The sequence below is a fragment of the Sciurus carolinensis genome, chromosome 9, assembly GCF_902686445.1.
Source record: "Sciurus carolinensis chromosome 9, mSciCar1.2, whole genome shotgun sequence".
NCBI classification, from domain to species: Eukaryota; Metazoa; Chordata; class Mammalia; order Rodentia; family Sciuridae; genus Sciurus; species Sciurus carolinensis.
Genome location: NC_062221.1, coordinates 137,618,164 through 137,641,031, shown reverse-complemented (window position 1 = coordinate 137,641,031; position 22,868 = coordinate 137,618,164). Strand labels below are relative to the sequence as shown.

Below are 22,868 nucleotides of genomic sequence, written 5' to 3'. Positions count from 1 at the left end.
AAAGAAACATGCTTCTCCCTCGGGTGACCAGATGGCCCCCGACTTGGGATGGTCCAGCTTTGTGTTTCGACCTTACGACTGTAGGAAGGCAAACCCATGAAGCCATCTGCGGTTCCCTTCCCAGGGTCAATAAATTGTACGGCATAGACATGATTCTATATTTAGAGGATCCAAAAACCTCCTCCAGAAAACTTCTAGGCCTCATCAATGAATTCAGCAAAATAGCAGGCTATAAAATCAACACGCATAAATCTAAAGCATTTTTATACACAAGCGACGAAACAACTGAAAGGGAAATGAGGAAAACAACTCCATTTGCAATAGCCTCAAAAAAAATAAAATACTTGGAAATCAATCTAACCAAAGAGGTAAAAGATCTCTACAATGAAAACTACAAAACACTGAAGAAAGAAATTGAGGAAGACCTTAGAAGATGGAAAGATCTCCCATGTTCTTGGATAGGCAGAATTAATATTGTCAAAATGGTCACACTACCAAAAGTGCTATACAGATTCAATGCAATTCCAATTAAAATCCCAATGACGTACCTTACAGAAATAGAGCAAGCAATCATGAAATTCATCTGGAAGAATAAGAAACCCAGAATAACTAAAGCAATCCTTAGCAGGAAGAATGAAACAGGGGGTATCACAATACCAGAACTTCAACTATACTACAAAGCAATAGTAACAAAAACAGCATGGTATTGGCACCAAAATAGACAGGTAGATCAATGGTACAGAATAGAGGACATGGACACAAAACCAAATAAATACAATTTTCTCATACTAGACAAAGGGGCCAAAAATATGCAATGGAGAAAAGATAGCCTCTTCAACAAATGGTGCTGGGAAAACTGGAAATCCATATGCAACAGAATGAAACTAAACCCCTATCTCTCACCCTGCACAAAAATCAACTCACAATGAATCAAGGACCTTGAAATCAGACCAGAGACCTTGCATCTTATAGAAGAAAAAGTAGGTCCAAAATCTTCAACTTGTTGGCTTAGGATCAGACTTCCTTAACAGGACTTCCATAGTTCAAGAAATAAAAGCAAGAATCAATAACTGGGATAGATTCAAACTAAATAGCTTTCTCTCAGCAAAGGAAACTATCAGCAATGCGAAGAAAGAGCCTACGGAGTGGGAGAAAATCTTTGACACTCATACTTCAGATAGAGCACTAATTTTCAGAATATATAAAGAACTCAAAAAACTCTACATGAAGAATACAAATAACTCAATCAACAAATGGGCTAAGGATATGAACAGATGCTTCACAGAAGAAGATCTACAAGCAATCAACAAACATATGAAAAAATGTTCACCATCTTCAGTAATAAGAGAAATGCAAATCAAAACCACCCTAAGATTCCATCTCACCCCAATTAGAATGGCGATTATCAAGAATACAAGCAACAATAGGTGTTGGAGAGGATGTGGGGAAAAAGGTACACTCATACATTGCTGGTGGGGCTGCAAATTAGTGCAACCACTCTGAAAAGCAGTGTGGAAATTCCTTAGAAAACTTGGAATGGACCTACCATTTGACCCAGCTATTCCACTCCTCGGCCTATACCCAAAGGACTTAAAATCGGCATCCTACAGAGATACAGCCACATCAATGTTCATAGCTGCTTAATTCACAATAGCCAGACTGTGGAACCAACCTAGATGTCCTTCAATTGATGAGTGGATAAAGAAACTGTGGTATATATACACAATGGAATATTACTCAGCTATAAAGAATAATAAAATTATGGCATTTGCAGGTAAATGGATGAAATTGGAGAATATCATGCTAAGTGAGATAAGCCAATCTCAAAAAACTAAAGGACGAATGATCTCGCTGATAAGCAGAAGAATGGAAGAGGAGGGACTGTATAGAGGGAAAAAGAGGGGTGGGAGGGGTGGGGGGGAGGGAAAATAGCAGAATGAATCAAACATCATTACCCTATGTAAATGTATGATTACCCAAATGGTATGCTGTTACTCCATGTACAAACAGAAACAACATGTATCCCATTTGTTTACAATAAAAATAAATTAAAATAAAAAAATTGTACAGCATATCGAGTTTCACTGGAAATGAGCGTTGGGTCACACGGTGTGGTCAGCGGTGGGCTGACAAAAGTTTTCCGAGCGCATTCGAGGCAGGCGAGGCTGAGGGGGGCCGGCAGGTCGGTGTGGCAGATGCACCATCCCCTTGCGATGCTCCCACCGAGGGGGTCTAGCAGGTTCCACGTAGTCCTGGCAGGTGGAGGGGTGTCCAGACTGGCAGGTGCTGGGTGAGGCCGGAGGGGTCTTCTCTGTGGCTCACCAGGTGTCCTGCTTACTCTTTCCTGCAGAGGCCAAGAAAGCACTGTGTTTCACTCTTGCCCTGGGGACCTTCCTTGTGGTCATTGTGCTGGCTGCCGTCCTGCTCTGGAAGTTCTGTAAGTGCAAAGAGCCCCACAGGCCAGTTGCCACCTCACGTCTCCTGTAGTCCTGGGCACCGGGCGGCCCTGCTGCCTGGGCTGGGGAACCCCTGGGGCCGCTCCTGAGTCTCTCTTACACTCCAAGTCCGTCCTCTGACGCTCCTTCTCTTTCTGTGGTCCCTGTGGTGCGTGAATACCTGTCCTGGGAGCAGCAGGCTCCTTTGGATGTCCTGCCTCGCTCTGGGGCTTCCTCTGAGCCTGTGGGTGTGGTGATCCTGGGCCGCTTCTCCGGTGTGGACAGAGCGCAGGAGGAGTCATTAGAATTTGCCCAAAGCAAGGTGACACTGTCTCTGGGAGCTGGCCCTCCTGGGCTAGCTCTGGTCACTGTCCTTCACGGGCCACAGCTGGCCCTCCTGGGCTACCTCTGGTCACTGTCCTTCACGGGCCACAGCGGGTGCTCCTGGGCTACCACTGGTCACTGTCCTTCACGGGCCACAGCGGGTGCTCCAGGGCTACCTCTGGTCACTGTCCTTCATGGGGCCACAGCGGGTGCTCCAGGGCCTACCTCTGGTCACTGTCCTTCATGGGGCCACAGCGGGTGCTCCAGGGCTACCTCTGGTCACTGTCCTTCACGGGTCACAGCTGGCCCTCCTGGGGCTACCTCTGGTCACTGTCCTTCATGGGGCCACAGCGGGTGCTCCTGGGCTACCTCTGGCCCCTCCAGGGCCTACCTCTGGTCAGTGTCCTTCACGGGCCACAGCGGGTGCTCCAGGGCTACCTCTGGTCAGTGTCCTTCACGGGCCACAGTGGGTGCTCCTGGGCTACCTCTGGTCAGTGTCCTTCACGGGGCCACAGTGGGTGCTCCTGGGCTACCTCTGGTCAGTGTCCTTCACGGGCCACAGCGGGTGCTTCAGGGCTACCTCTGGTCACTGTCCTTCACGGGCCACAGCGGGTGCTCCAGGGTAGCCCAGCCCCCCTAGCAGCAGCCTATCTCTGCCATCACCCTGGGACCATGGAGACACGGGAGCTTCGTGGGGCCCTGAAGGCCCTGGGAGAGTCCTTCCCACCGGCCCTGCGGACATGCCAAACCCAGCCCTGATTCCATGTGTGTGTGCTGGCGACAAGGACACATTCCCGACTTACTAAAAATTGGGGGAGTCATTGTCTTGTGTCCACCAGCTCAGCGTTGGACGGTGGAGCTGCTGGTGGGCTCTGTGAGGCCCCTTGGTCCTCAGCTGAGGGGTCTCCCCCCCCACTCCCTCTTTCCTCTGCTAGTGGACAACAAGTGCCCCGGGTCTGGGATGGAGTGTGGCTCTTCAGGGACCTGCATCAGCCCCTCTCTCTGGTGTGACGGGATTGCGCACTGTCCCTACGGCGAGGACGAGACCCAGTGTGGTGAGTGCTCCGGGCCTGGGAAGCAGCCGCCCCGCCTGGGCTGGGGGACCAGCCAGCTCTGTCCCTGTCTCGAGGGTGCACCTGGCCTCAGAAGGGTCGCTCCTGGTCCAGCGTCACGCAGCAGGGGGAGAGGGCGATGGCAGGGCCCGCAAGGACTGCCTCAAGCGCACGCGCCCGCGAATGCCACAGTGCACCAACGAAAACCCAGCAAGCTGCTTAAAGTGTGAAGTGGGGGTGCACGTGTGCCTTTTTAAAACGAGCTGCCCTGAAGGTTTGTTCTCTGGTCACGGAGTGAGCGCTTGGGTTGGCTTTGTTTTCAACTATTGATCTATGTTAATTGACAAGCTAAAGTCGTGCCACATTTACGACGTACAGCGTGATGTTTGATGCACGGACATTGGCGGACGGCTGGATCAGGCCCCTTTGCACGCGTCACCTCCCCTATGTACCTTTTGTGCCGCGAGAACGCTTAAGATCTGCTCTTGGTGCTTTTCGAGCGCACGCTCTTCTGCCCGCACCAGCCGCCCTGCTGCACCGAGAGCCCTTGAGTGTGTTGTCCGTTTGACAGAGAGTGTGCCTCCTTTGGCCAACGTCCCCCACCCCTTCGAGCCCGGGGCGACCTCCGCTTGGCGCTCTGCTCCGGGAGTGTGACTTTCTCGCTCCATGCGGAAGTGAGAAAGGTGTGTGGCTTCTCGCGCAGGCTGGGCGTCTGTTCTTCCAGGTTCTCTGGTCCGCCCATGTTCTCAAGGCCCCGTGGTGCCTGCCGCTTTCCTTACCCGTCATCTCCTGGTGGACATGGGCAGGTGCACGGCTGGGTGTGGGGAGCCGGGCTGCGCTGGACGCAGGTGTGTCCTGCGGGGTTTCTTCCCCTGGCCCTGCACGCTGGCTCACGGAGCGGTTCTCCTGCCCATCCTGCCAGGCACCCAACGCTGTTTCCACGCGGCCCTTCCTGTTGGTGGCCGCACTGGCCTGAGCGAAGGCTCCTTTCCTCTCATGGCCTTCTGTACCTGTCGTCTTTCTTTTTGATGACGGCTATTCTCACGGCAGCGAGGTGATGTCTCACTGTGGTTTTAGTCGGAGTTTCTATTTCTGTTGATTCTTGGAGGTGGTTTTTAAGGCAGCTAATGGCTGCCTGAGGACATGGATCTGACCCTCTGAGCTGAAGCCCACACACCGTCCTTGTCTGTGGGGCCCTGACCACATGCTGTGGCACCATGGTGTGACGTTGCTGCTCCCGGGTTCTTGTTCTGGGTTGAATGAGCGGGCAGGGGGACCCAGGCACGGTGTCTTCAGACTGCGTCTCCTGGGCTCTGCAGCTGGTGCAGAGTTGCCTCATTTCCCCAGAAGGGCTGCCTCCCCTCCCTTCTGAGGAGGCAAATCATTTCCTGGGGGCCTGGGCCCTGCCTTCCCCAGGGGCGTGGTTCTCGCCTTGGTGCGAGTGGGCTCTTTCCAACCCCACGGTAGCAGCAGTGTCGGGGCCTGCAGGACACGTGGGTGCCGCTCTGTGCGGCCTGCCACAGCGTGGTGGCTCCTTCCCGCCGACCTCCCCTCCGGCGTGCGTGGCACGTGGCGGGAGTGTGCTCCCTGCTCCAACAGGACACACGAGTGTGCTTTCCTCCTCCTGCTCCTGCAGTGCCGGCGGTGCTCACCGTGGGTGCCGTCTGACCCGGACAGGACTCGGGGTCCCAGCACGCGGAGCTTCCGTGCTGGGGTGCGCGGGGGTGTCAGCAGTGGGCAGGACTCAGCGTCCCAGCTCGCGGAGCTTCCGTGCTGGGGTGTGCAGGGTGTCAGCAGCGACGCTCTCCTGCTGCCCGTGCAACTTCCTGGGATGTCAGAAGAGACTGAGGAACGGGGGAGGCACCCGTGTGCCCCTGGGACTGTCTTGAGCGCTCTCACCACAGAAGAGAAAAGAAGATGCAGCCGGGTGGCGAGGGCGCGTGGGTCTGCTCGCTCGCTGCGTGGTGAACCCGATCCTCATGGGGCTCCCAGAACACGGTTTTGTCCTTTAGTCCTTGGTAAGACTGAAAAAGATTCCTCGTTCCTAAAAGAGAAGGCGCACAGACCAGCTCTGGCCGGCCGTCTCCGCTGTGCAGGCGCTCTCAGCTCTTGCCGCCCGCATTTGAACCAGTGGCTGGAGGAGAAAGTCGGGGACCCACCTGGAGGCAGCAGCCTGCTCGCCTCTACCCGCTCCCTGCGCCCCCTGTGCTCCCCGCGCTCCCGCCGCGGTAGCTCGCCTCTACCCGCGGCGCTGTACCACTTCAGTCACTTGGAAGAAGTCAGCGACTTCATTTCTTGGGCAGTTTGGGCTCACAGAAGGCGGGGTGGGGGACAGGCGCCTGCCGGAGATGAAGCTGGACGCAACCTCTGCGCAGCGTGCTCACTGAGGCACAGCGCTGCAGGTTAACCACGTGGGTCCTCCAGAACGGGCTGCCCTGCGGTCTCTGTGGCTCTGCCCTGGGGTGGGACCGAGGGCGTGTTGGGCCTTCTGAGATCGGCTCCTGGCACTCAACGCTGCATCCAGGTCTCCCTGGAGGCTCCATAGCTGCTTCTCTTGAGTGAGGAACGGTGTCCTGTTGGAGTGGACGCCATGCCAGACGCGTCTCACTGCACACAGAGCGGTGACCTGCTGGCTGTCATGCAGCACTGTCCTCAGGTTGTTCCTGGTGACCCAGCGCCCACCCAGCAGCCCTCCAGTCTCACAGGATTCCACTCGGAGATCGGCCGCAGGCGGGCATTCCACCCACCAGGGGTTCTCAGCCTCCAGATGTGGCCACTCCAGGGAGAGCCGGGACCGACAGGAGAGGGCTTCCACTCTCTCCAAAGGCTGGCAAGTTTCTAATCTAGAGGCATTAAAAGTCCCTTAGATGCAGGGGCCTTGTCTCTGCTCTGGTGCTCTACAGAGCCGGGCCCTGGACACCAGGAGGTCAACCAGTTCCTTACAGAGCTCTTCATTTTTACCTTCTACCTTGTTTACTTACTTATTCGTTTATTTATTCATTTTATTTATTTATTTTTGGTGGGGACACAGGGATTGAGCTCAGGGGCACTGGACCACAGAACCACATCCCCAGTCCTATTTTGGATTTTATTTAGAGACAGGGTCTCACTGAGTTGCTTAGCGCCTCACTGTTGCTGAGGCTGGCTTTGACCTCATGATCCTCCTGCCTCAGCCTCCCCAGCGGCTGGGATAACAGGTGTGCACCACCGCGCCTGGCTTATTTATTTTTAAGCCCAGCTTTATTGAGCTGTAGTTCACAATTCACACCATAACATTCATCTTTGTGAGGTGGACAGTACAACGGTTTTACACACCCGCAGTCGTGTGCGCCAGGGGCCACTGCGGAAGATCCCATGGTGGATGGAGAGCTTGGTTGCCGTGCGCTTTGCCGTGCGCTCCGCTGCGCCCTGCCGCGCCCCGCCACGGTCCGCCGTGCGCTCCTCGTACCCCTCCGCCCTGCCTTCCTGCCCCTGGGAGCGGTTGCTGTCTTAGGCCCCTACTCTGCGCATTTCGTCCGAGTGGTATCATGCGATCTATGGGTCTTTGCGAGTGGCTTCCTACACAGGGTACTGCCTCCCGGTTTGCTCAGCGGCAGCTCGGCGCAGAGCTTCCGTCCCAGCTGCTGGGGATAACAGTCCGCCGCACACTGCGGATGCACTATTTTCTCCCTGGTGGACGCTGGGCTGTCCCGTTTGAGCTGTCGTGGACAGGGCTGAAGTGAGCATTTATGAGTTTGGGTCTCAACACCCCTTTCAGTTCTCTTGTGTTAAGGACGCCTTTCCGCACAATAGACTCGCGGGCCCTGGCGTGAGTGCTGGAAAACAGCTGCCCCGGGTCGGCGGGAGGCCGGTGGCCGCCGGGATGGAGGGAGTGGGTGCCTGCCTGAGACCCACGCAGCCTTCTTCTCCCGCAGTGCGCCTCTACGGACCCAGCTTCATCCTGCAGGTCTACTCGCACCAGCGGAAGTCCTGGTACCCCGTGTGCCAAGACGACTGGAATGAGAACTTCGCCCGGGCAGCCTGCAGAGACATGGGCTATAAGTGAGTCCCGTGCCCTGACGGGTGGGCACCGGCGTGTGACAGTGACCAAAGCAGAAACTTAGGAAAGACCATCTCTCTGCCGCTCCAGAGGGTGCTGGAGACCACTGTGGAATTCTGAAAGCTGGTCTGTGGACCTGGTCCTCCCTAGCCTCCCTCTCCCGGTGTCTAATGAACACAGCACATGGCCGCCTGCCTGGCACCTGACCCAGCTACTCAGGAATGACACCCAGGGCCTCGTCCCAGGGCAGGGGTGTGGGCTGAGGGCCTCGGGTGGCTCTTTTCTGGAGGACCCTCTCAGCCTGGACTGAGTCTGTTCAGGTCGCCTCTTGGGTGGGAGCCTGCTGGGATTTGTCCCCAACAACCCACCCTCCAGAGGAGTGACGCCCTCCTCCTCCTCCTCCTCCTCCTCCTCCTCCTCCTCCTCCTCCTCTTCCTCCTGGAGGTGGGCATTAGTCCCTTTGCAAGGGACCCACATGCCACTTAGGGGTCCCACCACCCCTGGACTCTTAAATTGGGGACGAATTTCAACATGGGCTTGGAGGAGAGAGACCACACCAAGCTGTCATCCCGGGAGGACTGGACAGCACTGGGGTGTGGGGACGGCTCTGGTTTTGTTGCCACCTTCTCTTCCACGTGGGCCCTGTGGACCTCCGCAGCCCCAGGGTATGGCACCTGCCCGTTTTCAGAGCGAGGTCCCATGGGTAGGACAGCGCCACCTCCGCAGGCAGGCTGCTTGTGCTGCCGGGATGAGGACTTGCGAGTGCTCCTGGCGACCCCGCTTTAAACACGGCTTTCTGTCCTCTTCAGGAACAGCTTTTATTCCACCCGAGGGATCGTGGACGACAGCGGCGCCACGAGCTTCATGAAGCTGAACACGAGCGCGGGAAACGTCGATCTCTACAAGAAACTCTACCACAGGTACGCGGTGGTGCCTGCCTCTCCTTCGCAGAGGTCGATGAGGACTGGGACCCCGGGCATCGCCGTCTCAAGCCGGTGTCTCTGAGCTGCTGTTCTGGGTGTGAATGAGTCCACGCTGCGGGCGGGTGGAAACTCAGCCGCACAGGCTGCTCTCCGCAGCGTCAGCTTTGCTCTTAGGAAGAGATTGACGTTTATTTGCTATTTTTTTGTGACTTCTGCTGTCTGCCCTGTTATTGTTAATTGACTTTTTCCATTTTCCAGACACCAGAGATGCACTTACATGTGCTAGGGCGTGTGTATTTGTCAGCTGTTACTGTAACAAAATACTTGAGGCAGACTATAAAGAACGGAGGTTTATTTGGCCTCATGGCTCTAGCGGTACAAGGTCCACACAGCCCCCCCCACATAGCAGGTGGCGAGGGCACCCTGGACCACATCACCACATGAGGAGGCACCTGTCTTGTGGGTCTCTCTCCCCTTCCTTCTGCGGCCATCAGGATTCAAACTTGGGGTTCCACCCCAATGACCTCATCTCTTCTGATCTTTCCAAGGGCCCAGTCTTTAAATAACATGGTCGGATTGGCTTCCTGCCCTCTTAATAGCATTAACATAAGACTCCAGATGAGTTGGGGGGACACATCCTATTTGGTCCCCAGCTAGGAATCCCAGAGAATATCTCAGGGTCCAGCTGGGGTGTCCACTTCGTCCCCATTTGCTCTGGACATTGGTGGCCTCTGTAAGTCCTGGATGGTTGGGTCCCTGCAGTGTCACAGGATGCTGTGTGAGGGGTGGGCGGTGTTCTGGGCCCAGGCACAGATGCTCCCGCTCCTCAGAGCCGGGCTGTGACCCTGGACAGGTCACGGTGAGCTCGGGGTGGACCTGGCAGGAGGAGGGCTGGGCAGTGTCTCCACGTTCGCCGGCCCTGCTCTTGGCAGCACGCTTTCGACGTGGAGGGTGCAGAGTCCTTTGTTTGCGAGCGTCCTCGCCCCAGGTGCTGCCGCTACTCCCAGGCGGCTTTGCCGGGGTCCAGCCGCCAGGTGCTGTGTTTGGGGACCCACTTCTCCTTGCGTGGAGGTGGGCGCAGCTCTGGGGACGCACCTGCAGCCAGGCCACACACAGCTGCCTGGCTCTGCAGATGCCGTGGTTCTTTGTCTTCCTCCTTAGACAGGAAAGCAGGGAGCCAAGAAAGGCCAGGAGCCGGGGCATCGGCCGGCGAGGGGAGGAGCCGCTGGCCCTTGGCAAGAGCCCTGGGAACTCGCAAGGTGGCGCCAGGCTTGGAGGAAAGAAGAGAAGGTCATTGTCTGCAGTGTCGCCTGTCTGCACGGTGGGGGACACTCAGATTTGCCTGTAACGCTTGAGTCTCCAGCCGAAGCCCCTTGCCAGGTCCCGGGTCACTGTGGTGTTCGAGGTGCTGCTGGTCATGGGGGCACCCGTGGGCCTGCGGGTTCTCAGGCAGGGTCTCCTTCAGCAGGCGTCTGCGTCTGCGTGGCCTCGCTGGTGCCTCACGGCTGGAGCCTAGGAGCACAGCTGTCACTGCCAGGGCACCCGGCGGGCGTCTCAGGAAGGGTGCTGGGCAGGTCCAGGGCGGGCCCTGCACTCCTGCCGGGCTGGGAGGCTGTGGGCAGCCGGGGCTCTGTGATGGGCTGCGGCTGGCTTCCAGCAGGAAGCTGGAGCGCGGGAGGCTCAGGGCAGGTGGAGCTGTGGCTGCCAGTCCCCGAGGCAGCAGGGTGGGCAGGTGAACTCGGGCAAGGTCCCCCTCTGCCTCTGGACACGATCCTGGCGGGGCAGGTGCCTCGCTGCCTGTCCATCAGAGTGGTCTCGTCTCTGCAGAGCGGATCTGGTCCAACAGAACCCAGAGCCCAGCTCTGCCTGTCCCCGCCTGACCTCCCCTCCTCGGGGTACGGGGACTGTTCTCTATTGGACAGGGACAGAAAGTGTCCATTCTTTGTCGTCACGGGAGGACGTTTGATGCCAGATGAGTAGCTCCTTCCTTCTCCCGCGCCACGCCTTGGTTAGGTTGCCGTCTGCGACACCCTCCGAAAGCACGTTGGCTCTAGATTCCAAGAACAAAGCGAGACCCGCGCTTCTGCATGCCCACCTGACAGCCCGCTGGGGTTGGCACTGCATGACAAGTGCCCTTTGTCTGACACGCTTGGCACCAGGAGTGACTCAAACTTCAGGCCTTTTCGAGTTTGGAACATTTGCATGTACGGATGAAACACTTAGGCCCGGGAGCAGACTGCACCCAGCTCCCTGAAGTGGTGTGTGTCCCTCGTACACGTAGGTGGAAGGTGACTCGAGGCAGTATTTTCAGTGTGCCTACGTTTGGACAGTGACCTATCACGTGAGGTCGGGTGCTGAGGCGTTTTCCACTGTGCCCCTGTGTCCTGCTTCCAGAAGTTTGAAATTTTGGAGCATTTCTGATTTCAGTTTTCAGATCAGGGATGCTCAACCTGCATTGTTATATTATTTTCCCAGTGAGGGATGTAGGAACAGAGAGGTTAAGTAATTTGCCCAGAATTGAACAGCTGAGATTTGAGCCTGGTGTCACCCTTTTTGAAACTGTCCCTTCTATTGATTCAGTCACCTTACTGGGGCCATCAGTGATGGACACTTTGCTTCCAGGGAGACAGGAGAGACAAGGCTGGGAGGAGATCTCATTTCTGAATACTTGCGGACCGGGCATCGGCCCCTTTAGCTTAGTGACGGACTCCGCTCTTCTCTTTCAGTGACACCTGCTCTTCACACACGGTGGTCTCTCTGCGCTGCGTGGGTGAGTGCTTCCCCACAACCTTGCGCTTCTAACCAGGGAGCTTGGCACATCTTCACAGAAGTGACCCACCGTGTCTTTGGCCGATGTGGCACCCAGAGGGCGAGGGAGCAGCTGGGGTGACCCGGAGGCCTTCGGTCCACGCAGGGCCTCCGTTTTTCAATCGGGCAGTACTTAGCTGTCTTTGGCTGTTGGTCCGAGAAGCACGCCGCCATGGACGGAAACTGACGGCCGTTCTTCGTGCCCCTGAGCTGAAGGCCTCCCGGGGCGCCCTCTCCAGGGAGGGGAGGGCCACCCGAGTGAGCCCCGCAGGAGCCGCCGTGTGCAGAGCTGGGGGTTTGCAGCAAGGCCCCTGGCAGGTCCGGACCGTGCCACAGGACGCGGCATCTGGTGCTCAGTGGCCACTGGGGCTTGCAAGGAGAGAGCCGAGAGCCCAGGCTCCCCTTCCTTCTCCCTCAGGGACACGGGCTTCCACTGGGCAGCACTCTCTGTGCGTGGATCTGGCGTGGTTCCCAAGCCCTCCGGTGTGGGCAGGCCTGCGGGCTGTCCCTAGCTGGGCATGGCGAGCTAAAACCTGCAGACCCAGTGGCTCCCTTTAGGTAGGGGTGTCCACGGGGCCAGGAGAGGCCTGCCACCAGCCCCGCGCCCACAGCCACCTCGTGGGGATGGGACCCCAGTGAGGAAGCATGTGCAGGTGACAGACAGGTGCTCCCAGGAGCCAGGCCGCACTCCCAGGCACACGGGGGAGCCCTGGCCCGTGGGCCCCACACCTGCCCAGGGCCAGGGACTTCCCACGGCTTCCCACACCCTCCCTCCACCTCATGCCTTGGGGCTGGTCCCTCAGATGTTCCCCCGGGGCCTCCAAGGCTGCCAAGGTGGCCCCAGGCCACGGAGCCTCCCGGGGCTGCTCTCCTGCCACCAGAGGACGGCAGCCACAGGGACACCCTCCCTCCCCACCGGAGGACTCCGAAGCCTGGCAGAGGGACCCGCTGTGAGGGACAGCACTCGGGCCGAGGGACACCACGCTCAGGCCACACACAGCCCAGAGTGTTCCTCACTCACCTCCTCACTCACCTCCTCACCTACCTCCTCACCTCCTCGCTCACCTCCTCACCTCCTCACTCACCTCCTCGCTCAGTTCTCACTCACCTCCTCACTCACCTCCTCACCTACCTCCTCACCTTCTCGCTCACCTCCTCACTCACCTTCTAACTCACCTTCACGCTCACCTCCTCACCTCCTTACTTACCTCCTCACTCACTTCCTCACTCAGTCCTCACTCACCTCCTCACCTCCTCACTCACTTCTTCACCTCCTCACTCACCTTCACACTCACCTCCTTACCTCCTTACTTACCGCCTCACTCACCTCCTCACTCACCTCCTCACTCACTTCTTTACCTCCTCACTCACCTGCTCAGTCCTCACTCACCTTCTCACTCACCTCCTCACTCAGTCCTCACTCACCTCCTCACCTCCTCACTCACTTCTTCACCTCCTCACTCACTTCTTCACCTCCTCACTCACCTTCACACTCACCTCCTCACCCACCTCCTCACCTCCTCACCTCCTCACTTAGTCCTCACCTCCTCCTCACCTCCTCACCTCCTTACTCACCTCCTCACTCACCTCCTAACTCAGTCCTCACTCACCTCCTCACCTCCTCACTCACTTCTTCACCTCCTCACTCACCTTCACACTCACCTCCTCACCTCCTCACTCACCTTCACACTCAGTCCTCACCTCCTCACCCACCTCCTCACCTCCTCAACTCCTCACTTCCTCACCCACCTCCTCACTTAGTCCTCACTCACCTTCTCACCTCCTTACTCAGTCCTCACCTCCTCACTCACCTCCTCACTCACCTCCTCACCTCCTCACTCAGTCCTCACCTCCTCACTCACCTCCTCACCTCCTCACTCACCTCCTCACCTCCTCACTCAGTCCTCACCTCCTCACTCACCTCCTCACTCAGTCCTCACTCACCTCCTCACTCACCTCCTCACCTCCTCACTCACCTCCTCACTCACCTCCTCACCTCCTCACTCAGTCCTCACCTCCTCACTCACCTCCTCACTCACCTCCTCACCTCCTTACTCAGTCCTCACCTCCTCACTCACCTCCTCACTCAGTCCTCACTCACCTCCTCACTCACCTCCTCACCTCCTCACTCAGTCCTCACCTCCTCACTCACCTCCTCACTCACCTGCTCAGTCCTCACTCACCTCCTCACTCACCTTCTCACTCAGTCCTCACCCACCTCCTCACCTCCTCACCTCCTCACTCACCTCTTACTTGTGGGGATCTGCAGAGTTGGGAGCATCCACTCTTTCTTCTACCAAAGGCAGACTGTGATATGTTCTCATCGGGCCCCTAACACAGGAGAATGAGAGGTGGCAGTGGAGCCGCTGCCCCTGCCTGGCGAGCCCCTGGGCGTCCCCGTGGTTGGGTGGTTGGCCCAGGTGGCTCCTGCTCAGCTGGCTTCCAGCTTAGGTTTGCTTGTCACCCAGAGTGTGGTGTCCCCTTGCTGCGACGTCAGAGCAGGATTGTGGGAGGAACCAGCGCCAACCTGGGGGACTGGCCCTGGCAGGTCAGCCTGCACGTCCAAGGCGTCCACATCTGCGGAGGCTCCATCATCACCCCCGAGTGGATCGTGACTGCTGCCCACTGCGTGGAAGAGTATGTGCACGTCCCTTGAGGTCTGGGTGGTGGGGTGGCGAGACTCTCTGGCCAGATCCGTGGCCTTCGTGTCCACGGGCGAGTGGGGGCACCAGCTCCCTGTGCCGTGGAGGGAGATGATGTGAATGTGGGCAGGCCCGTCCACTCATCAGCAAGCGTGTGTGGAGTGCCCTGCTCTGCCGGCAGTGGACACGGCCAGGGGGGCAGGTGCTCAGCGATGGCCGTGACCAGAAGCCCTCCAGCCCACTGCCGCTCTGCCCTGCCTGCCCTACCCTCGTGGGCCTCTGCTCTGTCGGGTCCCCCTCTCCTGGATGCTCCTCAGACACGCTCGTGACCTCGTGCCCACGCAGATGCGGGAGGGGCGAGGGCAGCCGTAAGGCCTGGGTGGCTCTGCGGAAGCTGCAGCCCCGCCCCTGCTTCTTCTCCTTCCCTGTCTCGTGGGGGCCCTGCCTGTTGCAGGAAGCCTCCCTCTGGCCTGGCCATCCTCTGGCGTGTGGCTGTGGACGGGTCACTTAGTGTCTCTGACTGGTGTCACCTGACCTGGCACACAGCTGTGCCCTGACTCGGGGCTGCAGTGAAGCTGCAGGGAACCTGTGTCTCACCCAGGCGTGTCCCCTTCTGCCCCTCCCTTCTGTCCCTGGACCCTGAGCGCTCCCTAGCAGTTGGGGGCCCTCAAGATCCCAAACAAAATCCCCGGATAAAGGGAATGTTCTGATTAGTATTAGATGCCAACTGTGTTCATCAGGACACCTTTATTGAGCACCTGCTGTGTGTTCTGGCATCTAAAGGTTTTGCAGAATTTGCAGCTTCGGGGTGGATTCAGGCCCCATTTGTGGGCAGCGCAGCAGCCAGGGGCATGGGGGGGCGGGGAAAGACGGGGCGTGGGGGGGGCGGCAGTGGCGGAGCCCGGCTGCCCCGTCTGCTCTGCGGCCTGGGGAGTGCGCTCAGCCCGGAGAGCAGCTACGGCTTGTCGTTTTTGAAGACCGTCTGGTGAGGGGTTGACGCCTTTGGGTCTGAGGCTCTGCGTGCTGTGCCTCCGTCTCCCAGGCCTCTCAACAACCCGCGGCACTGGACGGCGTTCGCGGGCATCTTGAGACAGTCTCTCATGTTCTATGGAAGTGGACACCGGGTAGAGAAAGTGATCGCCCATCCCAATTATGACTCCAAGACCAAGAACAATGACATTGCGCTTCTGAAGTTGCAGACGCCACTGACGTTCAACGGTACGTGTGGCCAGGGGCGTGCCGGGCTGGGCCGCGTGCTGAGGAGGTGAGACGCTGACTGCATGAGATGTCAGACCCGCCTGAGCGGCTGCCAGAGGAGGGCTGGGCGGAGGCCAGGCTGCCCTGGAGCGGGAGGGGAGCGGGGCCAGGTTTGCAATGCGCTGCAGAGCGTCCCTGCCCTCTGCCCACTAGAGGTCAGCAGCGTCCACCAGTCGAGACAGAGTTGTCTCCCGACAACATTGCCAGACGTTTGTGGGACGGAATCGCCTCCAGCTGGGAACATCCGGCTTATCATTTGTGAAGATAGCTTTATTTCTTCACATACCTTCTGAAAGTAGTACACTTTAGAATTTGCCCCCCGCCCTAGTCCCCACAAGGGTCTGGAATGTTCTAGCCCAGGCAGGTGCAGATGAAGCAGAGCCTCCCCCGCCCTATGAAGAGCTTGCCTTCGAGTTGGGAGAGGGCTCACGCAAAGGGCGCCCACCCACGGCCAGCAGCCCGGCACTGGGCTGTGTCTGGGGCGGTGACGTCACATAATTCAGAGGGGAGCTGCTCGCCTGATGGGAAGAAGGGCCTGCCAGGCAGGCAGCGGGTGCCAGGCCCGTGGGCACCGGGCTTCTCCAGGCAGGGCTCACCGTTTCCTTCTCCTGAACAGACAGAGTGAAGCCAGTGTGCCTGCCCAACCCAGGCATGATGCTGGAGACTCAGCAGCCCTGCTGGATTTCCGGGTGGGGGGCCACCTACGAGAAAGGTGAGGTTCCTGGGCACGCAGCCAGCGGGCGTGGTCAGCGCGAGTGGGACGCGGGCAGTCAGGTTGCAGCTCAGGCCTGCCATTCAGGGCTGATGGCCAGAGGCAGTTCACCCAGCTGCGTGCCTCGGTCCCACCCAGTGGGGAAAAGCACTCGACCCTGCCTCACACGCCAGGCTTGGGGTTAGGATGGGCAGAGGGAGGGACGGGGCCGTGTGTCCACTGCCGTCCATGCCTCCGTCCTTAGGGAAGACCTCCGAGGTGCTGAACGCGGCCATGGTGTACCTCATCGAGCCTGCGCGGTGTAACAGCAGACTGGTCTACGACAACCTGGTGACTCCCGCCATGATCTGCGCGGGGTACCTGCAGGGCAGCGTCGACTCCTGCCAGGTACTCTCCAACTTTTCTTCAACTTAGAGCCTCGCCAGTTCCCGCCGAGCCCCCACGGGAGTCCAGACTCTCCTGGGCTCTATGAAGCCTCCTGTGGACATGGCTGTGGGGGCAGCTCGGGGACTGGTGGCCACCAGCAGCGTGACAGCCTCTGATCCCACTGACCCCACGTGCGGCTTGCTGGGAGAGGGGCTGCCCTGAGGAAGCGCCCGGGCAGCGGGGATGAGCGTCCCGACTTGCCGGCCACAGACAGCTGTCCACTTTGTGACACTGGCTGGGCGGCCTGAGTCCGGTGCTGGTGCAGCCTGTCTCCCAGGGCTGGAGGCCCGGGACGCACAGCCCACTCCTGACTCCCCCTGACCCCACGCCCTCTAGGCGCGCTCTGAGATGGGTGGGTGGTCGCCACTTGCCTTTCTGCTCTCCGTAACTTGCTGTGTCCCCCAGGGTGACAGTGGAGGGCCGCTGGTCACTTTGAAGAATGAAATCTGGTGGCTGATCGGGGACACGAGCTGGGGATCCGGGTGTGCCAAGGCCAACAGGCCCGGCGTGTACGGGAACGTGACCATGTACACAGACTGGATCTACCAACAGATGAGGGTAACTTCCTGCCCTTTGGCTCTGCCACTTCCTGAGAGGGGGCCAGCTCCTGCCGCAGGAAGCTGGCCGGCCACCGAGGGCCCAGGCCCACCCTGCCTCCCAGGGCTGCAGCCCCTTCCCGCCCGGCTGGCCTGGCCTGCTTGGTGCCCGCTGGTGCTGGGCGGAAGCCGGCTCCCTGCAGGACCCTCCTTGGCTCTGCTCTCAGCACCGCAGGAGGCTCAGCTGGCCTGTCACCCGCCCCCGTCAACCGTGTCCTGTGGTGAGGGCCGGGAGCAGAGGGAAGAGTCGGAGGGGGCGCCCCCTCGCGGGGACCTCCCCAGGGCCCAGGCAGCCCCCACGCAGCCCCCATGCTCAAGGGGTGCAGGAGTGTCGGGGCCGTGGGTCCCCAGACTCTGGCGCAGTGGAAGGAGCAGGAGAGGGTGATCCCAGGCCCCCACAACCCTGCCCTGCGTCCTGAGCCCTCTGCGGGCAGAGCCCTGGCCTCGGGTGGGAACTGTGTCTCCCCATCTCAGGGGCCGCAGGCGGCCAAGAGTCAGGTCTGCCTCCTTCCAGCTGGCACTGTGAGAACATGCTCTTCCTCCCCTCTTCGTCCCCGAGTCCCCAGGCGCTGAAGGAGGGCCAGGCCAGGGCAGGGCCCAGGAGGCCCAGCCTGTGTCCCCTCAGTGACACCTGGGCCCAGGGCCTTCAGGTCACCACAGGGCTGGGCCTCACCTGGAGGAGGGCAGGTGGCCGGACCAGACAGGCCTCCGTGGCGGCGGGGCTGGCACAGGGGGGAGGGGCAGAGGAGCAGTGTCTGCAGCCTGAGGGAGCCACGGGCCTAAGGACTGCAGCGGGTGGGAAGCAAGGACTCCGCTGTGACACCCTGAGGTGCTGGTGGCCTCGGCCAGGGGTGGCTCCAGGCAGCATCTGCGCCCAGCGGTGCTGGGTCTCTGCACAGCTTCCTGCCCGCAGCCTGGCACCTGCTGCTCCCTCTGCCTAAGCCTGCCACCTGCACCCTGGAGCGGGAGTTGCCCGCCGCTCCGAAGCTCGCTTGTGTGACTTACGGGTCCCCGTGCCAACCCGGAGGAGGAGAAGCTGACCTGTTGCTGTTTGAGAAAGCAGCATCTGTGTCTTTTCCTTTCCAAACAGGCGAACAGCTAACCTGTGTGGCCGCGTCCCCCGCACCCTCGTCCTCAGCGTCCTGTGCAAGGACACCGAAGGCCGATTTAACTCCCTGGCGTGTGACCTTTGCAGATGATCCCAAGGCCCTTTCACTTTGATTAAATGGTGATTGTCTGTCTGCTGCTGTCCCCATCCTGTGCAGGCGGCAGGCCCACCCTGTCCACGCCCCAACCCTCTGTCCAGAGGGGGGGCACGCAGAGCCCAGTGCAGAGGGGTGGTGCTGCCCTGCTGGGCCTTCCTCGGATGAGTGTGGGGGGGGTGACCTGAGTGGCTGGGTGACCTGAGAAGGAAGAGGGGGCGGGCAGGGACATTGGTGACCGGGGAGCGCCACCTGGAGGGCAGGCACGTGGGCACCTTGCCGCCTGCCTCTCTGGGTGGCTGGTCATATTGTAGTGCCTTCTCGCTCCACTGGTAAGGACAGCAGAAACCTTTTCCTTCTCGAAGGCTGAGTGCATAGGCGGAGCCCCAGAGCAGGGGCCAAACAAACCCTCCCCTGACCACTGCAGCTTGGCCCTTCCGGGTAGACCCATGTGGGACACCCAGCCTGGCCCTGGGCCTCTCCCTGTTGTGCCTCCTCCCTGCGCCCTCGGAGCCTAGGCTGGCTGGGCCCTGGGGTGGCAATGGCTGAGCCTGGCCCTCAGGACCCTCTTTGGGCCGGCTCACCCAGGGAGGCTGAGGTCTGCTGGGGACTCAGGGATGTGCGGTTCCAGAAGCCCTGGTACCGCGTCTCTTCTTCCCGACTACCTCGGTGCTCTGGGCCTGGCTCTGGACGTCTCTCGGGGGCGCTCCACACGGGCTCCTTGCAGCTGTACTTGTGCCAAGTGAGCACAGCGGGCCTTTGAGTTTCACTCAGTTGACAGCTGGTTCCTAACTCAAGGTCCTGCAGAGACGTGTGAAAGAAAAGCCCCCAAGCTTGTGACAGAGAGGGAACAGGTGTGTGGCACTCTGTGACCTCTACTGGCCCTGGGTTTCCACTGGAGGGAGGAGCCACCCTGGCATTGCCAAGTGCCGAGCGTGAGCACCTTGACCTTGACCTTGACCATGGTTCTCCGTGGCTCCACCTCCCTCCCAAGCACGCCAGTGGCTGATGTGCAGCTACCACTGGCCTGGTGGGCGAGGGCGGGTGCCTCCCGCACGTCCTCTGGAGGCAGCACCGGGGACCTTCCTGGAGGTGCCGTCCCCGGGCCGGCTGTTCGCTCTTGGCAGTGGCGAAGCACTCCCTCCTCGGGCGTCCTTACCAGTGGGAGCCAGTTCGTGTCCTGCTTTCTGTCTCTTCTAAGCTGTAAGATTCAATTACAAAATATCATGCAAATAAAGCATGTGATTTTTTTTGAATATTCATTCCGTCTTTGCAGTTGTGCTGGGCAAGCGGTGCTGGGCAGCCTCTCTGTTCAGCGAGGGCTTGGGGTCGGGCCTGGGCTAGGAGGACGCAGTGCAGCTGGCTGGGCCAGGCAGGCTGGCGGTCCCCAGCAGGTGCCTCTGCTCTCAGAGCCTGTCAGGGGGACGTGACTCTCGGTGGCTCCTGGAGGATCCTTTTTCGGGCGACCACCTCTCCCAGATTCAGACCCTGAGGACCACCGGTGCCCACTTCCGTGGCAGAGTCCCTGGTTTTCCGGCCCCACCTGACGACCCAGTCCAGCGGCTCCTGCCCACAGCTTCCCTCCCGGAGCCCCTGTTGCCTCCTCCAGCAGATCCACCCGAGGCCCTGGAGTCGGGGACACAAGCAGGAGAGAGACTGGGTGCCTCTCCCGGCCCCGGACAGAAAGCCACTGTTCCCTGAGCATCCTCAGTGCAAAACAGGGGTTGGAGGAAGTGACTGCGGCTGGCTGCCCCTCCGCAAACTGACCACAGTGGGAAAGAGCAGCAGCAGAGAGCAGAGCCTCAGTTGAAGCACCCGGCTGTGCTGGATGACAGGTTCCCAGCACCACCGCTCTGCCTGGGGACACTGGCTCTGTGGGAAGCTCCAGGGGTCCAGCATGGCACACTGACCGCTGCCCCTGGGGAGACAGCTGGGCTCCCGGGCCCTGGGAATGAGGCACTCTCCAGCTGATGCCCACATGCACACTGAACCGTCCTGTGGGTTCTCCACGCAGAGGCCACGGCCAGCAGCCCCCACAGTCTGATCAGGGCTCCCGCGCGTTTCCCTCGGAGCCTGGGCTGTGCCGGCCCCACCCTGGCTCTGAGCGCTGCACCCGGCCAAGCAGAACTGCAGGCCACCAGCAAACGGCGCAGAAGGACCAACAGGGCAGTGAACAGCCCAGGAGAGGACGCGGCCCAGCAGCAGGAGCTGGAGGGGCGGAGCACAGGCCGTCCTGGCGGCCTCTTGGGGTTTGATGGGAGGTGTCCCCGAAGCCCAGGTGTGAGGCCCTGCAAGAAGGCTGGGGAGAAGGACGGGGGTGAGCCTGGACCCAATCAGTGACTGAATCCCTGATGGGATGGACTGAGCGGTAACTGAGGTGGCGGGTGTGGCCGGAGCAGCTGGGCTTTGGGGCCTTGGGACACATTTCTATCTGGAGAGTGGACTCTGCTCCCCGATCGCCATGATGAGAGCCGCTTCCCCCCACTCTCCTGCCATGATGCTCACCCTCACCTCCAGCCTGAGGATGGAGCCGACCCTCTACGGACTGAGGCCTCTGAGACCCTGAGCCTACACAAACTTTTCCTCTTTTAGAATAGTTCTGGTCAGGTCTTTCATCACAGCAGTGAGAAAAGCGGACTAAATCAGACTCCCAGGGACTTGCTGGGATGCTCAGGATGGGCACAGGTTCCGCCCACACCACTCCACAGCAGGGCCACTGGCCAACGTCGGCCATGGTACTTCACAGATGAGGGATGGGGAGTCAGGGAGCAGGGTCCCTCAGCAGAGCAGGTGGTGCTCGCACGGCCCTGTCCTATTGGGCACTGGCCTCCTTAGGAGGAGTGGTTTGGGGTGAGGCTGATTCACTTGAGGCAGAGCCGGGAGTTGAGAGACCAGGGCGGGTGACTCCTGTACTGAACACCGATCCCCACCCGCCACGGTCAGGCGGCCTGACCGGAACCAACCCAGCACGCTCGTCAGCCTGCCGGGAGCTGCACGGACCTGGGCGGTGGCCTGCAGCTGGGTGAGCGCTGAGCCCAACCTGGACCTGAGGGCTGGGCTCGCCTCTGGCAGCGTCCCCGGAACAGTCACCCAAGCTCAGGTCCCTGGCGAGCTCGGAGCCCTCGCCTCTGGTTCTGCTGTGGCTCAGCAGATCCAGCTCTGACTTCAGGCCAAGGCCGAGGCCCAGAACTGGCAGCAGAGCCACCCTGCCTGGTCCCAGCCGCAGCGCACAGGGCTGGGCAGCGTGGCCTCGCCTCCACCCAGCTCGCCAGGTGCGCCCGTGTTTGCAGACAGGCACTGGAATTTGTGCTACCTGGAAAGTAAGTCTGAAAACATCCCTCACGTGGCCACCAGCTCAGTGGAAACGAGCCTGCGTGGTGCTTGAGCGCCCGTGAGCCACAGACCACCTGGAGACTCCTCCGCTGGGACCAGGGACCCAGGGTCACCTGAAAACCCTCTGCACTCCTGGGAAGCAGGCTCTGTTCCAGGGGAGGACAGCAGGGCTCCTTGCCACCTGGGGGAGGGTCTGCCACCCGGATCCCTTCGGGGGGGGACTGAATCTGCCCTGGGACTTCTGCAAGCTCATAGGTGACGTCTGTCTGGCTCTTTGCTTGAGCAGGACAGAGGGTGCAGGCCCCCGGCATGGGAGAGGACAGTCGTGTCCAGAAAGCCATGCAGCAAGGTTGGCAGCAGCCCTGCGGCTCCTCCCCGGCATGGACCAGCCTCAGCAGCCTGCAGGGTCCAGAAGCCTCCGCTCTCCTCCGTCCAGCTGCTCTGGCTCTTCCTTGCTCCGCTCCACTCTGTGGGGTCCATCCAGCCACAGGCCTGCCCGCAGCGGGGGCCCGTGAGGATGCAGCCTTGATGTTCTAGTACATTCTGCATAGGAGCTGGATGGCAGGCAGGTGCCATGGAGTGGGCAGCAGCAGCTGGGGTCACCCCGAGTGGGTGGCAGGGCAGTTCCAGGCCTGGCCTGAGGCAGGCCCCACCCTGTGAGGAGTCACCGGGGTAGAGGGAGTCCCAGGGCTCTCCCTCCTAGTTCTGAACACGTCGGGAGGGTCAGTGTCCCCATGTCACTTACGGCCCGTCAGGAAAGTCTGGGGACACGTTGTGCAGGGCACAGCTTGGGGCTTAGCTCCCAGGTAACCTGCCCTTCCCTGGAGCCCAGACTCCCTTTCCCTCAGACCCCCAGGTATGGCCAGGAAAACTGCACACAGCAGAGAAGACTCGGGCTGCGCTCCGACCACGCCTGTCCCACAGACCTCACGTCCTGCAAGTTGAGCAGGGCCTGCAGGGACCTCGGACTGGGAGCCACCAGAGGGCGCCAGCCGCTGACCAGGCGCCAACATCAGGGCTGCTCCCAGGCAGGGTGGGGAGCTGTGTGGGGTGTCTCTGAGGGAGGGATAGGGGTGTCTCTGAGGGAGGGACAGGGGTGTCTCTGAGGGAGGGACAGGG

General features: G+C 60.0%; 1 protein-coding gene across 3 annotated transcripts in view; it reads left to right on the top strand.

Annotated features, from left to right (window-relative positions):
• Positions 1-19,676, top strand: part of Tmprss2 (transmembrane serine protease 2) — a 35,590-nt gene extending 15,914 nt beyond the window's left edge. For all 3 annotated transcript variants that reach the window (XM_047564338.1, XM_047564340.1, XM_047564339.1), the window contains 11 exons: positions 2,351-2,437; positions 3,695-3,814; positions 7,726-7,852; positions 8,660-8,770; positions 11,500-11,543; positions 14,050-14,218; positions 15,266-15,441; positions 16,097-16,192; positions 16,437-16,579; positions 17,024-17,176; positions 18,305-19,676. In XM_047564338.1, the coding sequence (XP_047420294.1) occupies positions 2,351-2,437; positions 3,695-3,814; positions 7,726-7,852; positions 8,660-8,770; positions 11,500-11,543; positions 14,050-14,218; positions 15,266-15,441; positions 16,097-16,192; positions 16,437-16,579; positions 17,024-17,176; positions 18,305-18,316 (1,238 nt within the window). In that variant the 3' untranslated portion in view covers positions 18,317-19,676. The remainder of the gene's footprint in view (positions 1-2,350; positions 2,438-3,694; positions 3,815-7,725; positions 7,853-8,659; positions 8,771-11,499; positions 11,544-14,049; positions 14,219-15,265; positions 15,442-16,096; positions 16,193-16,436; positions 16,580-17,023; positions 17,177-18,304) is intronic.
• The last annotated feature ends 3,192 nt before the right edge of the window (positions 19,677-22,868 follow it).